This window comes from Heptranchias perlo, chromosome 10 (genome assembly GCF_035084215.1).
Source record: "Heptranchias perlo isolate sHepPer1 chromosome 10, sHepPer1.hap1, whole genome shotgun sequence".
Lineage (NCBI taxonomy): Eukaryota > Metazoa > Chordata > Chondrichthyes > Hexanchiformes > Hexanchidae > Heptranchias > Heptranchias perlo.
The window spans coordinates 86,734,942-86,751,038 of NC_090334.1; the positions used below are offsets into that span (position 1 = coordinate 86,734,942).

At 45.1% G+C, this 16,097-nt stretch overlaps 1 protein-coding gene across 6 annotated transcripts in view; it reads left to right on the forward strand.

The window, feature by feature from the left end:
- pomt2 (protein-O-mannosyltransferase 2) overlaps window positions 1-16,097 on the forward strand; it is a 196,347-nt gene that overhangs the window by 160,693 nt on the left and 19,557 nt on the right. For 3 of the 6 annotated variants that reach the window (XM_067992145.1, XM_067992146.1, XM_067992148.1), the window contains 2 exons: window positions 4,175-4,280; window positions 15,783-15,923. The exons of 1 other annotated variant lie outside the window; for it this stretch is intronic. In XM_067992145.1, the coding sequence (XP_067848246.1) occupies window positions 4,175-4,280; window positions 15,783-15,923 (247 nt within the window). Of the gene's footprint in view, window positions 1-4,174; window positions 4,281-15,782; window positions 15,924-16,097 lie in introns of those variants that run through there. 2 more of the 6 variants (XM_067992147.1, XM_067992150.1) reach the window with 2 other exon arrangements.

Here is a 16,097-nt window from a genome sequence, read left to right on the forward strand (position 1 = left end):
GTTACCTGGCATTTGTATGACATGTTACCGGTCAACTGAAGTCTGGATGTTATCCAGATCCTGTTGTAGGCTGGTGTCGGCTGTTTCATTATCAGAGGAGATATGAATGGAGCTGAATACTGTGGAATCATCAGTGAACAGCCTCACTCCTCACCTTATAAGAAAATAAGAAATAGGAGCAGAAGTAGGCGATACGGCCCCTCGAGCCTGCTGCGCCATTCAGTAAGATCGTGGCTGATCTTTGACCTCAACTCCACTTTCCCACCCGATCCCCATATCGCTTGATTCCCCCAGAGTTCAAAAATCTATCAATCTCAGTCTTGAATATACTCAACGAATCAGCATCCACAGCCCTCTGGGGTAGAGAATTCCAAATATTTACGACCCTCGAAGTGAAGAAATTCCTCCTCATCTCAGTTAAAAATGTCCGACCCCTTGTCCTGAGACTATGCCCTCTAGTTCCAGACTCTCTAGCCAGGGGAAACATCCTCTCAGCATCTACCCTGTCAAGCCCCCTTAGAATCTTATATGTTTCAATGAAATCACCTCTCATTCTTCTAAACTCCAGAGACTATAGGCCCATTCTACTCATACTTTCCTTATGGGACAACCCTCTCATCCCAGGAATCAATCTAGTGAACTTTCATTGCACCCCCTCTAAGGCACGTACCTCCCTCCTGAGGTAAAGGGATCAAAACTGTACACAATACTCCAGGTGAGGTCTCACCAAAGCCCTGTACAATTGCAGCAAGACTTCCTTACTCTTGTACTCTAACCCCCTTGCAATAAAAGACAAAAAAACATTTGCCTTCCTAATTGCTTGCTGCACCTGCATATTAACTGTCTGTTTAGTGTACAAGGACACCCAATCCCTCCGAACAATGTTTAATAGTTTCTCACCATTTAAAAAAAAATTCTGTTTTTCTGTTCTGCTTACTAACGTGAATAATCTCACATTCCCCACATTTTACTCCATCTGCCACCTTCTTGCCCACTCACTTAACCTGTCGATATCCCTTTGCAGACTCTCTTCGTCCTCCTATTTTTTCATTCGTTCATGGGATGTGGGCGTCGCTGGTGAGACCAGCATTTATCGCCCATCCCTAATTGCCCTTGAGAAGGTGGTGGTGAGCCGCCTTCTTGAACCGCTGCAGTCTGTGTGGTGAAGGTTCTCCCACAGTGCTGTTAGGAAGGGAGTTCCAGGATTTTGACCCAGCAACGATGAAGGAACGGCGATATATTTCCAAGTCGGGATGATGTGTGACTTGGAGGGGAACGTGAAGGTGGTGGTGTTCCCATGTTCCTGCTGCTCTTGTCCTTCTAGGTGGTAGAGGTCGCGGGTTTGGGAGATGCTGTCGAAGAAACCTTGACGAGTTGCTGCAGTGCATCCTGTGGATGGTACACACTGCAGCCACAGTGCGCCGGTGGTGAAGGGAGTGAATGTTTAGGGTGGTGGATGGGGTGCCAATCAAGCGGGCTGCTTTGTCCTGGATGGTGTCGAGCTTCTTGAGTGTTGTTGGAGCTGTACTCATCCAGGCAAGTGGAGAGTATTCCATCACACTCCTGACTTGTGCCTTGTAGATGGTGGAAAGGCTTTGGGGAGTCAGGAGGTGAGTCACTCGCCACAGAATATCCAGCCTCTGACCTGCTCTTGTAGACACGGTATTTATATGGCTGGTCCAGTTAAGTTTCTGGTCAATGGTGACCCCCAGGATGTTGATGATGGGGGATTTGGCGATGGTAATGCCGTTGAATGTCAAGGGGAGGTGGTTAGACTCTCTCTTGTTGGAGATGGTCATTGCCTGGCACTTGTCTGGCGCGAATGTTACTTGCCATTTATGAGACCAAGCCTGGATGTTGTCCAGGTCTTGCTGCATGTGGGCTCGGACTGCTTCATTATTTGAGGGGTTGCAAATGGAACTGAACACTGCAATCATCAGTGAACATCGCCATTTCTGACCTTATGATGGAGGGAAGGTCATTGATGAAGCAGCTGAAGATGGTTGGGCCTAGGACAGCTTACAGCTTACTTTCCCACCTAGCTTTGTATCATCAGCAAACTTGGATACATCACACTTGGTCCCTTCATCTAACTCATTAATATAGATTGTAACTAGCTGAGGCCCATGCACCGATCCCTGCGGCACCCTACGAGTTACAACTACCAATCCGAAAATGACCCGTTTATTCTTACTCTCTGTTTTCTATCCTTTAACGAATCCTCTATCCATATTAATATATTACCCCCAACCCCATGAGCCCTAATCTTGTTTAACAACCTCTTATGTGGCACCTTATCAAATGCCTTTTGAAAATCCAAATATACGACATCCAATGGTTCCCCTTTATCTACCCTGCTAGTTACAGCCTCAAAAAACTCTAAATTTATCAAACATGATTTGCCTTTCATATATCCATGTTGACTCTGCCTAATCATGTTATGGTTTTCTAAGTGCCTCTATAAGGGGCTTGATCGGGTGGATGCGGTTAAAACGTTCCCAAGGATGGGTGAAACTAGAACTAGGGGGCATAATCTTAGAATAAGGGGCTGCTCTTTCAAAACTGAGATGAGGAGAAACTTCTTCACTCAGAGAGTAGTAGGTCTGTGGAATTTGCTGCCCCAGGAAGCTGTGGAAGCTACATCATTAAATAAATTTAAAACAGAAATAGACATTTTCCTAGAAGTAACGGGAATTAGGGGTTACGGGGAGCGGGCAGGAAATTGGACATGAATTTAGATTTGAGGTTAGGATCAGATCAGCCATGATCTTATTGAATGGCGGAGCAGGCTCAAGGGGCCGATTGGCCTACTCCTGCTCCTATTTCTTATGTTCTTATAATGGAGGGGAGCTCATTGATGAAGCAGCTGAAGATGGCTGGTTCGAGGATGCTTTCCTGAAGAACTCCTACAGCGATGTCCTGGGGCTTCGATGATTGGCCATCCTTTGTGTCGGGTCGGACTTCGGACACTGGAAGGCTTTCCGTTAACTCCCATTGACCTATTTTGTTAAGGCTGCTTGGTGCCATATTTGGTCGAATGCTGCCTTGATGTCCAGATTGTGAAGTTGGGTACAGCCTGAGATACTGACCTCCTTCAGAATATTCCCATGTCCAGGATCCCTAGTCTGCTACATGCTTTGTGGGGTGAGAGGGGCCAAACCTTCCCACACCCCTGTCCCTAAGGATCATTAAACCTGTGTTGTGCTGATCTTACAGTTAAATTCCTTTGAGGCTGTTGAGTGAAGTAATGTGAGCCTCTGCAAATAGAATCATGAAATGGTTACAGCACAGAAGGAGGCCATTTGGCCCGTCGAGCCCGTGCCGGCTTTGTGCAAGAGCAATTCAGCTCGTCCCACTTCCCTGCCCTTTCCCCTAGCCCTCCAATTTTTTTCCCTTCAAATACTTATCCAGTTCCCTTTTGAAGGCCATGATTGAATCTGCCTCCACCACCCCCTCGGGCAGTGCATTCCAGATCATAACCACTCGCTGTGTAAAAATGTTTTTCCTCATGTCGCCTTTGGTTCTTTTGCAAATCACCTTAAATCTGTCCCCTCTGGCTCTTGACCCTTCTGCTATTGGGAACAGTTTCTCCCTATCGACTCTGTCTCGACCCTTCATGATTTTTGAATACCTCTATCAAATCTCCTTGCAACCGTCTCTGTTCCAAGGAGAACAACCCCATCTTTTCCAGTCTCTCCACGTAACTGAAGTCCCTCATCCCTGGAACCATTCCAGTAAATCTTTTCTGCACCCTCTCTAAGGCTTTCCTAAAGTGCGGTGCCCAGAACTGGACACAATACTCCAGTTGTGGCCGAACCTGTGTTTTATAAAGGTTCATCATGACTTTCTTGCTTTTGTACTCTGCCTCTATTTATAAAGCCCAGGATCTCACATGTTTTTTCAAAACTACTTTCTCAACCTGCCCTGCCACCTTCTATGATTTGTGCACAGATACCCCCAGGTCTCTCTATTCCTCTACCCCTTTAGAATTGTGCCCCCTCGTTTATATTGCCTCTCCTCGTTCTTCCTACGAAAATTTATCAAAAAAATCTCCCAGCTCCATTTGTCACATTTCACTTGTGACTGTTTCAGTGATGCCTCTCTACGATAGTCACATTCTGCCAAAGTTAAGGAATTCTCACCACTCGGGCTAACTCTGCTTTCCCCTGGTTAGGTCATTTGGTGGCTGAATCTCTCCAGCCTCATTCTCTACATGCTCCTCTTGTGCATTACAGCAATCTACTTACAGCGAGGATGTCAGCCCATTCATCGGGTCAAAGGTCAGTAAACAAATAAATTATCACATTGTACTCCAGATCCGTCTGAATGTTAAGAACTGTGATAGTCCATTGTTTGAATGAAAATTGGGAGAATGCCTGTTGCATTAGCCCAGGAGAGTCATAATGGGGTGGTTTCATACCTCAGGAGGATTTGAAGAGGTATTTATTAGAAATCTCCACAAAACAAGTGTTGTTTAGAAGCAAAATACCGCAGATGCTGGAAATCTGAAATAAAAACAGAAAATGCTGGAAATTCTCACCAAGTCAGGCAGCACCTCTGGAGAAAAACATTCTGGGGCTGTACTCTCGTTTCGAAGAGTGAGAGGTGATCTCATTGAAACATATATGATTCTGAGGGGGCTTGACAGGTAGATGTTGGGAGGTTGGTTCCATGGCTGGAGAGTCTAGAACTAGGGGGCATAGTCGCAGGATATGGGGTCGGCCATTTAAGACCGAGATGAGGAGGAATTTCTTCACAGAGGGTTGTGAGTCTTTGGAATTCTCTACCCCAGAGGGCTGTGGATGCAGAGTCGTTGAATATGTTCAAGGCTGAGAGAGAGAGAGATTTTTGGACTCTCGGGGAATCAAGGGATATGGGAATCGGGCGGGAAAGTGGAGTTGAGGTCGAAGATCAGCCATGATCTGATTGAATGGCGGAGCAGGCTCGAGGGGCCATATGACCTACTCCTGCTCATATTTCTTATGTTCTTATGTAAACAGTGTTTTGGGTATTTTCAAGAGTTTTTTAGTTTGGTTCCTGGAACATAAATAGTGTTTTCTTATCCGCTGCAGGTATATCAATAAAAAAAAAGTCACACAAATCAATCAATCTCCATCTTATGGGGGAAGGTATTGCTGCTTCTCACTCCGAAACTGGGCATTTGGCCTTCCACATAACTAGATCATGTTGTATAGGTCTTCAGTTATTTTTTCAGTCAGCATGCATGACTTTATCTCTCTTTCACAATTGGGCACAGTGATCAGCTGGGCGTGGTTAAACCTACTTCATTTCAGCACAGAGGTGGTTTAATCATGACTAAACCATCACTGCCAGATACAATATTAAACTACCAAGATGTCAGATATAATATAAAAACCTACACTGCCTTTAGTACCATGTACCTCAAATTTTGTACCAACTCTTGTACATGGCATCTTCTATAGAATCATAAAAAGGCTACAGTGTAGAAGGAGGCTATTCAGCCCATCGAGTCCGTGCTGGCTCTATGCAAGAGCAATCCAGCTAGTCCCACTCCCCCGCCCTATCCCTGTAGCCCTGCAGTTTTTTTCCCTTCAAATACTTATCCAGTTTCCTTTTGAAAGCCATGATTGAATCTGCCTCCAACACCCCCCGCCCCCGACAGTGCATTCCAGATCCTAACCACTCGCTGTGTAAAAAGAAGTTTTTCCTCATGTCACCTTTGGTTCTTTTGCCAATCATCTTAAATCTACGCCTTCTGGTTCTTGACCTTTTTGCCAATGTGAACAGTTTCTCTCTGTCTAGACCCTTCATGATTTTGAACACCTCGATCAAATCCCTTCTCAACCTTCTCTGTTCCAAGGAGAACAATCCCAGCTTCTCCAGTCTATCCACTTAACTAAAGTCCCTCTTCCCTGGAATCACTTTAGTAAATTTCTTCTGAAGATCCATGATATTCCTTTGAGAAGTCACAACACGGAAACAGACCATTTGACCCTACCGGTCTGTGTCACCGTTTAGAATCATAGAAAGTTGCGGCACAGAAGGCGGCCATTCGGCCCATTCTGTCCATGCCGGCTGAAATAGAGCTATCCAGCTTAATCTCACTTTCCAGCACGTGGTCCGTAGCCCCGTAAGTCACGGCACTTCAGGTGCACATCCAAGTACTTTTTAAATGAGTTGAGGGTTTCTGCCTCTACCACCCTTTCAGGCAGTGAGTTCCAGACCCCACCACCCTCTGGGTGAAAACATTTCTCCTCAGCTCCCCTCTAATCATAGAACCATAGAAAAGACACAGCACAGAGGGGGGCCATTCGGCCCATCGTGTCCACGCCGGCTAAAAGAACAACCAGATGCCCATTCTTAATCCCACCTTCCAGCACCCGGTCCGTAGCCCTGCAGCTTAAAGCACTTTCGGTGTAGGTCCAGGTACTTTTTAAGAGTTGAGGGTCCTTGCCTCTACCACCAATTCAGGCAGTGAATTCCATACACCCACCACCCTCTGGGTAAAAAAGTTTTTCCTCATGTCCCCACTAATCCTTCCGCCAATCAGCTTAAATCTATGTCCTCTCGTTCTTGAACTCTCCGCTAGGGGAAACATAAACAGCGTTTGCTCTATCTGGGCCCCTCATAATTTTGTACACCTCAATCAAGTCTCCCCTCAGCCTTCTCTGCTCCAAGGAAAACAACCCCAGCCGATCCAATCTCTCCTCGTAGCTGCAATTTTCAAGCTCTGTCAACATTCTTGTAAATCTTCTCTGCGCACTTTCCGGAGCAATCACGTCCTTCCTGTAATGTGGTGACCAGAACTGCGCACAATACTCCAGCTGTGGCCTTACCAGCGTTTTATACAATTCCATCATTACATCCCTGCTTTTGTATTTTATACCTCGGCTAATAAAGGAGAGCATTCCGTATGCCTTCTTCACAACCTTATCTACCTGCGCTGCCACCTTCAGGGACCTGTGCACATGCACTCCAAGGTCTCTCACTTCCTCTACCCCTCTCAATATATTCCCATTTACTGCGTATTCCCTTTTACTGTTTGCCCTCCCTAAGTGCATTACCTCACACTTCACCGGGTTGAACTCCATTTGCCACTTTTCCACCCACTCCACCAACCGATTGATATCTTCTTGGAGTCTACAGCTATCCTCTTCACGGCCAATTTTTGAGCCGTCTGCAAATTTGCCAATCATGCCCCCTACATTCAAGTCTAAATCATTAATATACACCACAAACAGCAAGGGACCCAACACTGAGCCTGTGGCACACCACTGGAAACGGATTTCCATTCGCAAAGACATCCATCGACTTTTACCCTTTGTTTCCTGTTACTGAGACAATTTTGGATCCAATTCGCCACATTTCCCTGTATCCATGGGCTTTTGCCTTTCTGACCAGTCTGCCATGTGGGACCTTGTCAAAGGCCTTACTAAAATCCATGTAGACAACATCCACTGCACTACCCTTATCAATCCTCCTTGTCGCTTCCTCAAAGAATTCAATCAGATTTGTAAGGCATGACCTTCCCTGAACAAATCCATGCTGACTCTCCCTGATTAAACTATGCTTTTCCAAGTGACAGTTTATCCTATCTCTCAGCATTGATTATAATAGTTTGCCCATCACCGAGGTAAGACTGAGCGGCCTATAATTGTTCGGCCTTTCCCTCGTACCCTTTTTAAACAATGGTGCTACGTTTTCAGTTTTCCAGTCCTCCGGTACCTCCACTGTATCTGGTGAGGATTGGAAAATGATCCTCAGAGCATCCGCTATTTCCTCCCTGGCTTCCTTCAATAGCCTCGGAAACAATCCATCCGACCCTGGTGACTTATCAACTTTCAAGGATTCCAGTCCCTCTCGTACTTCCTCTCTCGTTATGTTTACCTTATCCAATATTTCACACCTCTCTTTAACTACTACGTCCAGATCATCCCTTTCCTTTGTGAATACGGAGACAAAATATTCATTTAAAACCCTGCACACAAGTTACCCTTATCATCCCTGATAGTTCCCACCTTTTCCTTAGTTATCCTCTTGTTCTTAATGTACTGATAAAACATCTTTGGGTTTTGTTTAATCTTACTAGCTAATATTTTTTCATGCCCTCTCTTTGCTTTCCTTATTTCCTTTTTTACATCATCCCTGTACTTTCTATACTCCTCTCGGCTTTCTACAGTATTTAGATTTTTGTGATGTGGGGATGCCGGTGATGGACTGGGGTGGACAAATGTGAGGAGTCTTACAACACCAGGTTATAGTCCAACAGCTTTATTTGAAATCACAGGCTTTCGGAGCTTTCCTCCTTCGTCAGGTGAGTGTAGGATTCCATAAAGGTACAGCATATATAGTCAGAGAACAATGATTGGTGATTACAGATAATCTTTCCAACTGCCCGTTATCACACCTCGGCAGAGATATAATCAAAGGAGTGGAATGGTGTTCAGACAGAGAAACAGTACATACAAGACTACTGAATACACAAACGGTCAGAACACAGAGAGAGAGAGAGAGACATCCAAAAGGCAGAGAAAGAGAGAGAATGACCAGTTGTATTAAAAACATAACTTTTTTTCGCTAGTGGGGTTACATGTAGCGTGACATGAACCCAAGATCCCGGTTGAGGCCGTCCTCATGGGTATCAATTTCTGCTCGACGATTTTGCGTTGTCGTGTGTCTCGAAGGCTGCCTTGGAGAACGCTTACCCGAAGATCGGTGGCTGAATGTCCTTGACTGCTGAAGTGTTCCCCAACTGGGAGGGAACCCTCCTGTCTGGCGATTGTTGCGCGGTGTCCGTTCATCCGTTGTCGCAGTGTCTGCATGGTCTCACCGATGTACCATGCTCCGGGGCCTCAACCGGGATCTTGGGTTCATGTCACACTACATGTAACCCCACCAGCGAAAAAAAGTTAACTGTTTTTAACACAACTGGTCATTCTCTCTCTTTCTCTGCCTTTCGGGTCTCTCTCTCTCTCCATCTTTGTGTTCTGACCGTTTGTGTATTCAGTAGTCTTGTATGTTATGTTTCTCTGTCTGAACACCATTCATTCCACTCCTTTGATTGCTTTGATTATCTCTCTGCCGAGGTGTGGTAACGGGCAGTTAGAAAGATTATCTGTAATCACCAGGCATTGTTCTCTGACCATATATGCTGTACCTTTATGGAATCCTACACTCACCTGACGAAGGAGGAAAGCTCCAAAAGCTTGTGATTTCAAATAAAGCTGTTGGACGATCACCTGGTGTTGTAAGACTCTTTACATTAGTTTTTTGTGACAGTCATAAGCTTTCTTTTGCTGCTTTATTTTGCCCCATATACTTCTAGTCCACCAGGGGGCTCTAAATTTGGCAGTGCCACCCTTTTTCTTTGAGGGGACGTGTCTGCATTGTACCCGTAGAATTTCACTTTTTAGTGCTTCCCACTGGCTTGCCACTGATTTGCCCTGAAGTAGTTGTGTCCAGTCCACTTCTGCCAAATCACCTCTTAGTTCTGTAAAATTTGCCTTCCCCCAATTTAAAACATTTACTCCTGATTTAACTCTGTCCTTTTCCATAATAATGCTAAAACTATCTGAATTGTGGTCACCATCCCCAATATGGTCACCCACTGTCACTTCACCCACTTGCCTATCTTCATTTCCCAGGACTAAATCTAGAATTGCATCCCTCTTGTTGGGCTTGTCACATACTGAGAAAATTTGAGAAAGAACTTTTTCACCCAGAGGGTGGTTGGAGTCTGGAACTCACTGTCTGAAAGGGTTGTGGAGGCAGGAACCCTCACAACATTCAAGAAGCATTTGGATGAGCACTTGAAATGCCATAGCATACAAGGCTACGGACCAAATGCTGGAATATGGGATTAGAGTAGACAGGGCTGATGGCCGGCGCGGATACGATGGGCCGAAGGGCCTCTATCCGTGCTGTATAACTCTATGACTCTATACTGGCTAAAAAAGTTCTCCTGGATACCGATCAAGAATTTTGCGCCCTCTGTGCCCCTCACACTGTTTGAATCCCAGTTGATGTTAGGATAGTTGAACATAAGAACATAGAACATAAGAAATAGGAGCAGGAGTCGGCCAGTCGGCCCCTCGAGCCTGCTCTGCCATTCAATAAGATCATGACTGATCTGATCCTAACCTCAAATCTAAAGAACACAAGAAGTAGGAGGCAGGACCCGGCCACTCAGCCCCTGGGCCCGCTCCGCCACCCACAGGGCCTTGACCGATCCGAACTCAGCTTCATGTCCAATTTCCTGCCCGCTCCCCGTAACCCCTAATTCCCTTTACTTCTCGGAAACTGTCTATTTCTGTTTTAAATTTATTTAATGATGTCGCTTCCTGGGGCAGCAAATTCCACAGACCTACTACCCTCTGAGTGAAGAAGTTTCTCCTCATCTCAGTTTTGAAACAGCAGCCCCTTATTCGAAGATTATGCCCCCTAGTTCTAGTTTCACCCATCCTTGGGAACATCCTGACCACATCCACCCGATCAAGCCCCTTCACAATCTTATATGTTCCAATAAGATCGCCTCTCATTCTTCTGAACTCCAATGAGTAGAGTCCCAATCTACTCAACCTCTCCTCATATGTCCACCCCCTCATCCCCGGGATTAGCCGAGTGAACCTTCTTTGTACTGCCTCGAGAGCAAGTATGTCTTTTCTTAAGTATGGACACCAAAACTGCATGCAGTATTCCAGGTGCGGTCTCACCAATACCTTATATAACTGCAGCAATACCTCCCTGTTTTTATATTCTGTCCCCCGAGCAATAAAAGCCAACATTCCGTTGGCCTTCTTGATCACCTGCTGCACCTGCATACTAACTTTTTGATTTTCTTGCACTAGGACCCCCAGATCCCTTTGTACTGCAGTACTTTCCAGTTTCTCGCCATTAAGATAATAACTTGCTCTCTGATTTTTGCTGCCAAAGTGCATAACCTCACATTTTCCAATATTGTATTGCATCTGCCAAATCTCCGCCCACTCACCCAGCCTGTCGATATCCCCTTGTAGGTTTTTTATGTCCTCCGCACTCTTTACTTTCCCTCCCATCTTTGTATCATCTGCAAACTTTGATATGTTACACTCGGTCCCCTCCTCCAAATCGTTAATATAGATTGTAAAGAGTTGGGGACCCAGCACCGACCCCTGCGGAACACCACTGGCTACTGGTTGCCAGTCCGAGAATGAACCATTTATCCCAACTCTCTGCTTCCTGTTAGATAACCAATCCTCCACCCATGCCAGAATATTACCCCCAATCCAGTGATTCTTTATCTTGAGCAATAATCATTTGTGTGGCACCTTGTCGAATGCCTTCTGGAAGTCTAAATACACTACGTCCACTGGTTCCCCTTTATCCACCCTGTACGTTATGTCCTCAAAGAGCTCAAGCAAATTTGTCAGACATGACTTCCCCTTCGTAAAGTCATGCTGACTTTGTCCTATTAAATTATGTTTATCCAAATGTTCCGTTACTGTCTCCTTAATAATAGACTCCAAAATTTTACCCACCACAGATGTTAGGCTAACTGGTCTATAATTTCCAGCCTTCTGCCTGCTACCCTTTTTAAATAAGGGTGTTACATTCGCAGTTTTCCAATCTGCCGGGACCTTTGCTGAGTCCAGAGAATTTTGGACAATTATTACTAAAGCATCCACAATTCCGACTGCCACTTCCCTCAAGACCCTAGGATGTAAGCCATCAGGTCCAGGGGATTTATCCGCCTTGAGTCTCATTATTTTACTGAGTACCAATTCCTTGGTGATTTTAATCGTATTTAGCTCCTCCCCCCCCTCGAGCCCCCTGTTTGTCCAGTGTTGGGATATTCTTAGTGTCCTCTACCGTAAAGACGGAAACAAAATATTTGTTCAGCATTTTTGCCATCTCCATGTTTCCCACCATTAATTTCCCGGTCTCATCCTCTAAGGGACCTACGTTTGCCTTAGCCACCCTTTTCCTTTTACATAACTGTAGAAACTCTTGCGATCTGTTTGGCTACCTTATATGTCCTTGTTTTTAGTCGGATACTATCCTTAATTTCTTTACTTAGCCACGGATGGCTGTCATTTCTTTTACACCCTTTTTTCCTCAGTGGAATATATATTTTTTTAAAGTTGTAAAATAACTCCTTAAATGAACACCACTGCTCATGTACCGTCTTACCCTTTAATCTATTTTCCCAGTCCACTTTAATCAATTCCACTCTCATACCATCATAGTCTCCTTTATTCAAGCTCAGTACGCTTGTTTGAGAACCAACCTTCTCACCCTCTAATTGGATATGGAATGTAACCATGTTATGGTCACTCATTCCAAGGGGATCCTTAACTAGGACATTATTAATTAATCCTGGCTCATTACACAGCACCAGGTCCAAGGTTGCTTGCCCCCTTGTAGGATCAGTTACATACTGCTCAAGAAATCCATCCCTAATACACTCAATAAACTCTTCCTCAAGGCTGCCCTGCCCAATTTGATTTGTCCAGTTAATATGATAGTTAAAATCCCCCATAATTATAGCTGTCCCCTTATTACATGCCCCGACTATTTCCTGATTAATACTTCTTCCAGCAGAGTTGCAACTATTTGGAGGCCTATATACTACGCCCACTAGTGTTTTTTTCCCCTTATTATTCCTTATCTCTACCCAAACTGTTTCATTATCCTGATCCTTTGTCCCAATATAATTTCTCAGTATTACAGTGATTCCTTCCTTTATTAACATAGCCACCCCACCTCCCCTTCCTTCCTGCCTGTCCTTCCTGATTGTTAAATACCCTGGCATATTTAATTCCCAGTCGTTGTCACCCTGCAGCCATGTTTCTGTAATGGCCACAAGATCATACCCATACGTAGTTATTTGTGCCGTTAACTCATCCATTTTGTTACGAATGCTACGTGCTTTCAGATAAAGAACTTTCAAATATGTTTTGTGACACTTAGTTCCTGCTTTTTCCTTTTTTAACACTTTACCTTTTACTCCATACCTTCTGTCCCTTCCTGACACGCTTTCCTCTGTCTCCCTGCTCAGGTTCCCAACCCCCTGCCACTTTAGTTTAAACCCTCCCCAACAGCACTCGCAAACACTCCCCCTAGGACAGCGGTCCCGGCCCTGCGCAGGTGCAGACTGTCCGGTTTGTACTGGTCCCACCTCCCCCAGAACCGGTTCCAATGCCCCAGGAATTTGAATCCCTCCTCCTTGCACCACTCCTCTAGCCACGTATTCATTTGAAATATCCTCCTATTTCTACTCTGACTAGCACGTGGCACTGGTAGCAATCCTGAGATTACTACCTTTTGAGGTCCTATTTTTTAATTTACCTCCTAACTCCCTATATTCTGCTTTTCGGACCTCATCCCCTTTTTTACCTATATCGTTGGTGCCTATGTGCACCACGACAGCTGGCTGTTCGCCCTCCCCCTCCAAAATGTTCTGTAGCCGCTCCGAGACGTCCTTGACCCTTGCACCAGGGAGGCAACACACCATCCTGGAATCTCGGTTGCGGCCGCAGAAACGTCTGTCTATTCCCCTTACAATTGAGTCCCCTCTCACTATAGCTCTTCCACTCTTTTTCCTCCCAGCCTGTACAGCAGAGCCACCCATGGTGCCAAGAAGTTGGCTGCTGCTGCCTTCCCCTGGTAAGTCATCCCCCCCCAACAGTATCCAAAGTGGTATATCTGTTTGAGAGGGGGATGGCCACAGGGGACTCCTGCACTACCTGCCTGCACCTCTTACTCTGCCTGGTGGTCACCCATTCACTTCCTGCCTGTACACCCTTTACCTGCGGTGTGACCAACTCGCTGAACGTGCTATCCCTGTGGTTCTCAGCATCGCGAATGCACCAGTATGTATCCATCCACAGCTCCAGTGCCGCAATGCGGTCTGTCAGTAGCTGCAGCTGGATACACTTCCCGCACACATGGTCGTCAGGGACACAGAAAGTGTCCCTGATTTCCCACATAGAGCAGGAGGAGCATGCCACGGGGCCGAGCTGTCCTGCCATGACTTACCCTTTAATTGATTTAAATTAAATTAAAATTAAATGGATCCCACCAATCACACTGGAATTAAGTGATATACTCAAGGGCCCCTGCTTAACAGTCGTCCCCGCTACACAAAGAGACCGTAGTGACCACAAAATATATTAGATTAACTTAAACCAAGCAAAAAACAAATTAAGCCTCAAATACAGTTATTTTGGATATATTACTCTAGTTAAGTAGTTTAAGCTTTAATTTTAATAACCAGTAGTTTTACGCTTCTCGTTTTTAATTCAATTTTACCCAATTCCCTAACTCAGAGAAAAACAACTAATACTTGCCAGCCAATCACCTACCTGCTGTCCTGTGACGTCATCACCGATTGCCTCTCTGCCGCTCCGAGTGCGGATAGGCCCTCGAGCCTGGGCCTTTAGTCGTCTCCAAGTCCCGCACTCTCTCCTCGGTCCGCTCCCGCCTGTAGCTACGCTCCGAGTCCCCTACTATAATTGACCTCTTATTTTTGTACTCAAATTTGCCTACGTATTTGTTCTTCTATCTCCCTTTCGCTATTTGGGGGTCTATAGTACACTCCTAGTAGTGTGACTGCCCCTTTTTTATTTCTTAACTCGACCCATATGGCCTCGATTGATGATCCATTTAGCATATCATCCCTTCTCACAACTGTAATTGATTCTTTAGCCAATAATGCCAACCCCCCTCCTTTTTTATCACCCACTCTATCCTGCCTGAAAACTCTATATCCAGGAATATTAAGCTGCCAATTATCCCCCTCTTTAAGCCAGGTTTCCATTATAACAATGATATCATGCTGCCCTGTGTCTATCTGTGCCCTTAGCTCATTTGCTTTGTTTGTAATACTCCTTGCATTGAAGTATATCCCCTTTAACCCCGTCAAATTCCTGTGCTGAACACTAACCTTTGCTTCTTTTGCCTTTGAGTTGCTAATTACGTCACTAACACTAATCCTTCTAGCAATTACTTTAAAGCTATGGCCCCGGGTCACTGACCCCTCTGCTAAGGGAAATAGGTCCTCCCTATCCACTCTTATCTAGTCCCGTTATAATTTTATATGATGCAACTAGATAGAGTTTTAAGTTTACCTCCACGCGAGGAAATAGTTCGAGTAACATTTACACACCCTGTACCCATATCTCTTCTTTCCCTTTTTCCTTCATTTGCCTATTCAGTCTAGTCTTGAATATTGACATAGTTTCTGCTTCAACTACTACTACTACTACTAAAGTGAATTCTACAGCCTCACAACTCTGTGTAAAGAAGGTTCTCCTGCCCTCTGTTCTAATCTCCTATATATTTAATCTTGTATCTCTGTCCCTCGTTCTAGACCCTCAACTAGTAACAGTCTGCTCGATGGGCCGAAAGGCCTCTTTCTGTGCTGTAACCATTCTATGATTCTTGTCACTGTGATCTTCTGGAACTCGTTTTGGTTGCCTTTGGGGGAGCAGAGAGGAAGTTTCCAGATTTCTTTTTCCCTGAATTGACCTGGTGATTTTTCCCCGGTTTTGTTCACCTCTCCTCGGTGATGGTCACTGGTCATGATGCTGAATTGCAACTTGTGGTGGGACAGGCTCTGCTGTTTTTTTTCCTGTCTTGTCATTTTCATATGTTCATAGCAATCCAACCATGGATTGTGCAATAAACTGAACTCTGGGGAGTGTGTGCATAGCTCTGAAATCTGATTCTAACTGTTACTGGGGAGGGAGGAGTTATGTGTTTGGTGTGTGATGCTTTAGAAAGGCAGAGCAGTGCGTTAACACTGATTTATTTTGATTCAGAGCGTGGTTGCGTTATTCTGAGAGGAGCTAGACAGTTGCTGCTGGGCTGGTTACTCCATTATTTCCCATTCTACCTGATGGGCCGAATCCTTTATTACCATCACTACTTCCCTGCAATGCTCTTCAGCAGCATGTTAACAGGTGTGTAACCATCTCTCAAACATTCTACAATGGATATCGTGCTCTACTGATCTAACTATGAACTGAGATAGCTCGTGTTTGAAGAAACCTCTGATTGGAATCCTGGTTGTCTGATGGGAAGATGAATCCTATTTACTTCTCAGGTGTCACCTTACCTTGTGATGCCACAATTTA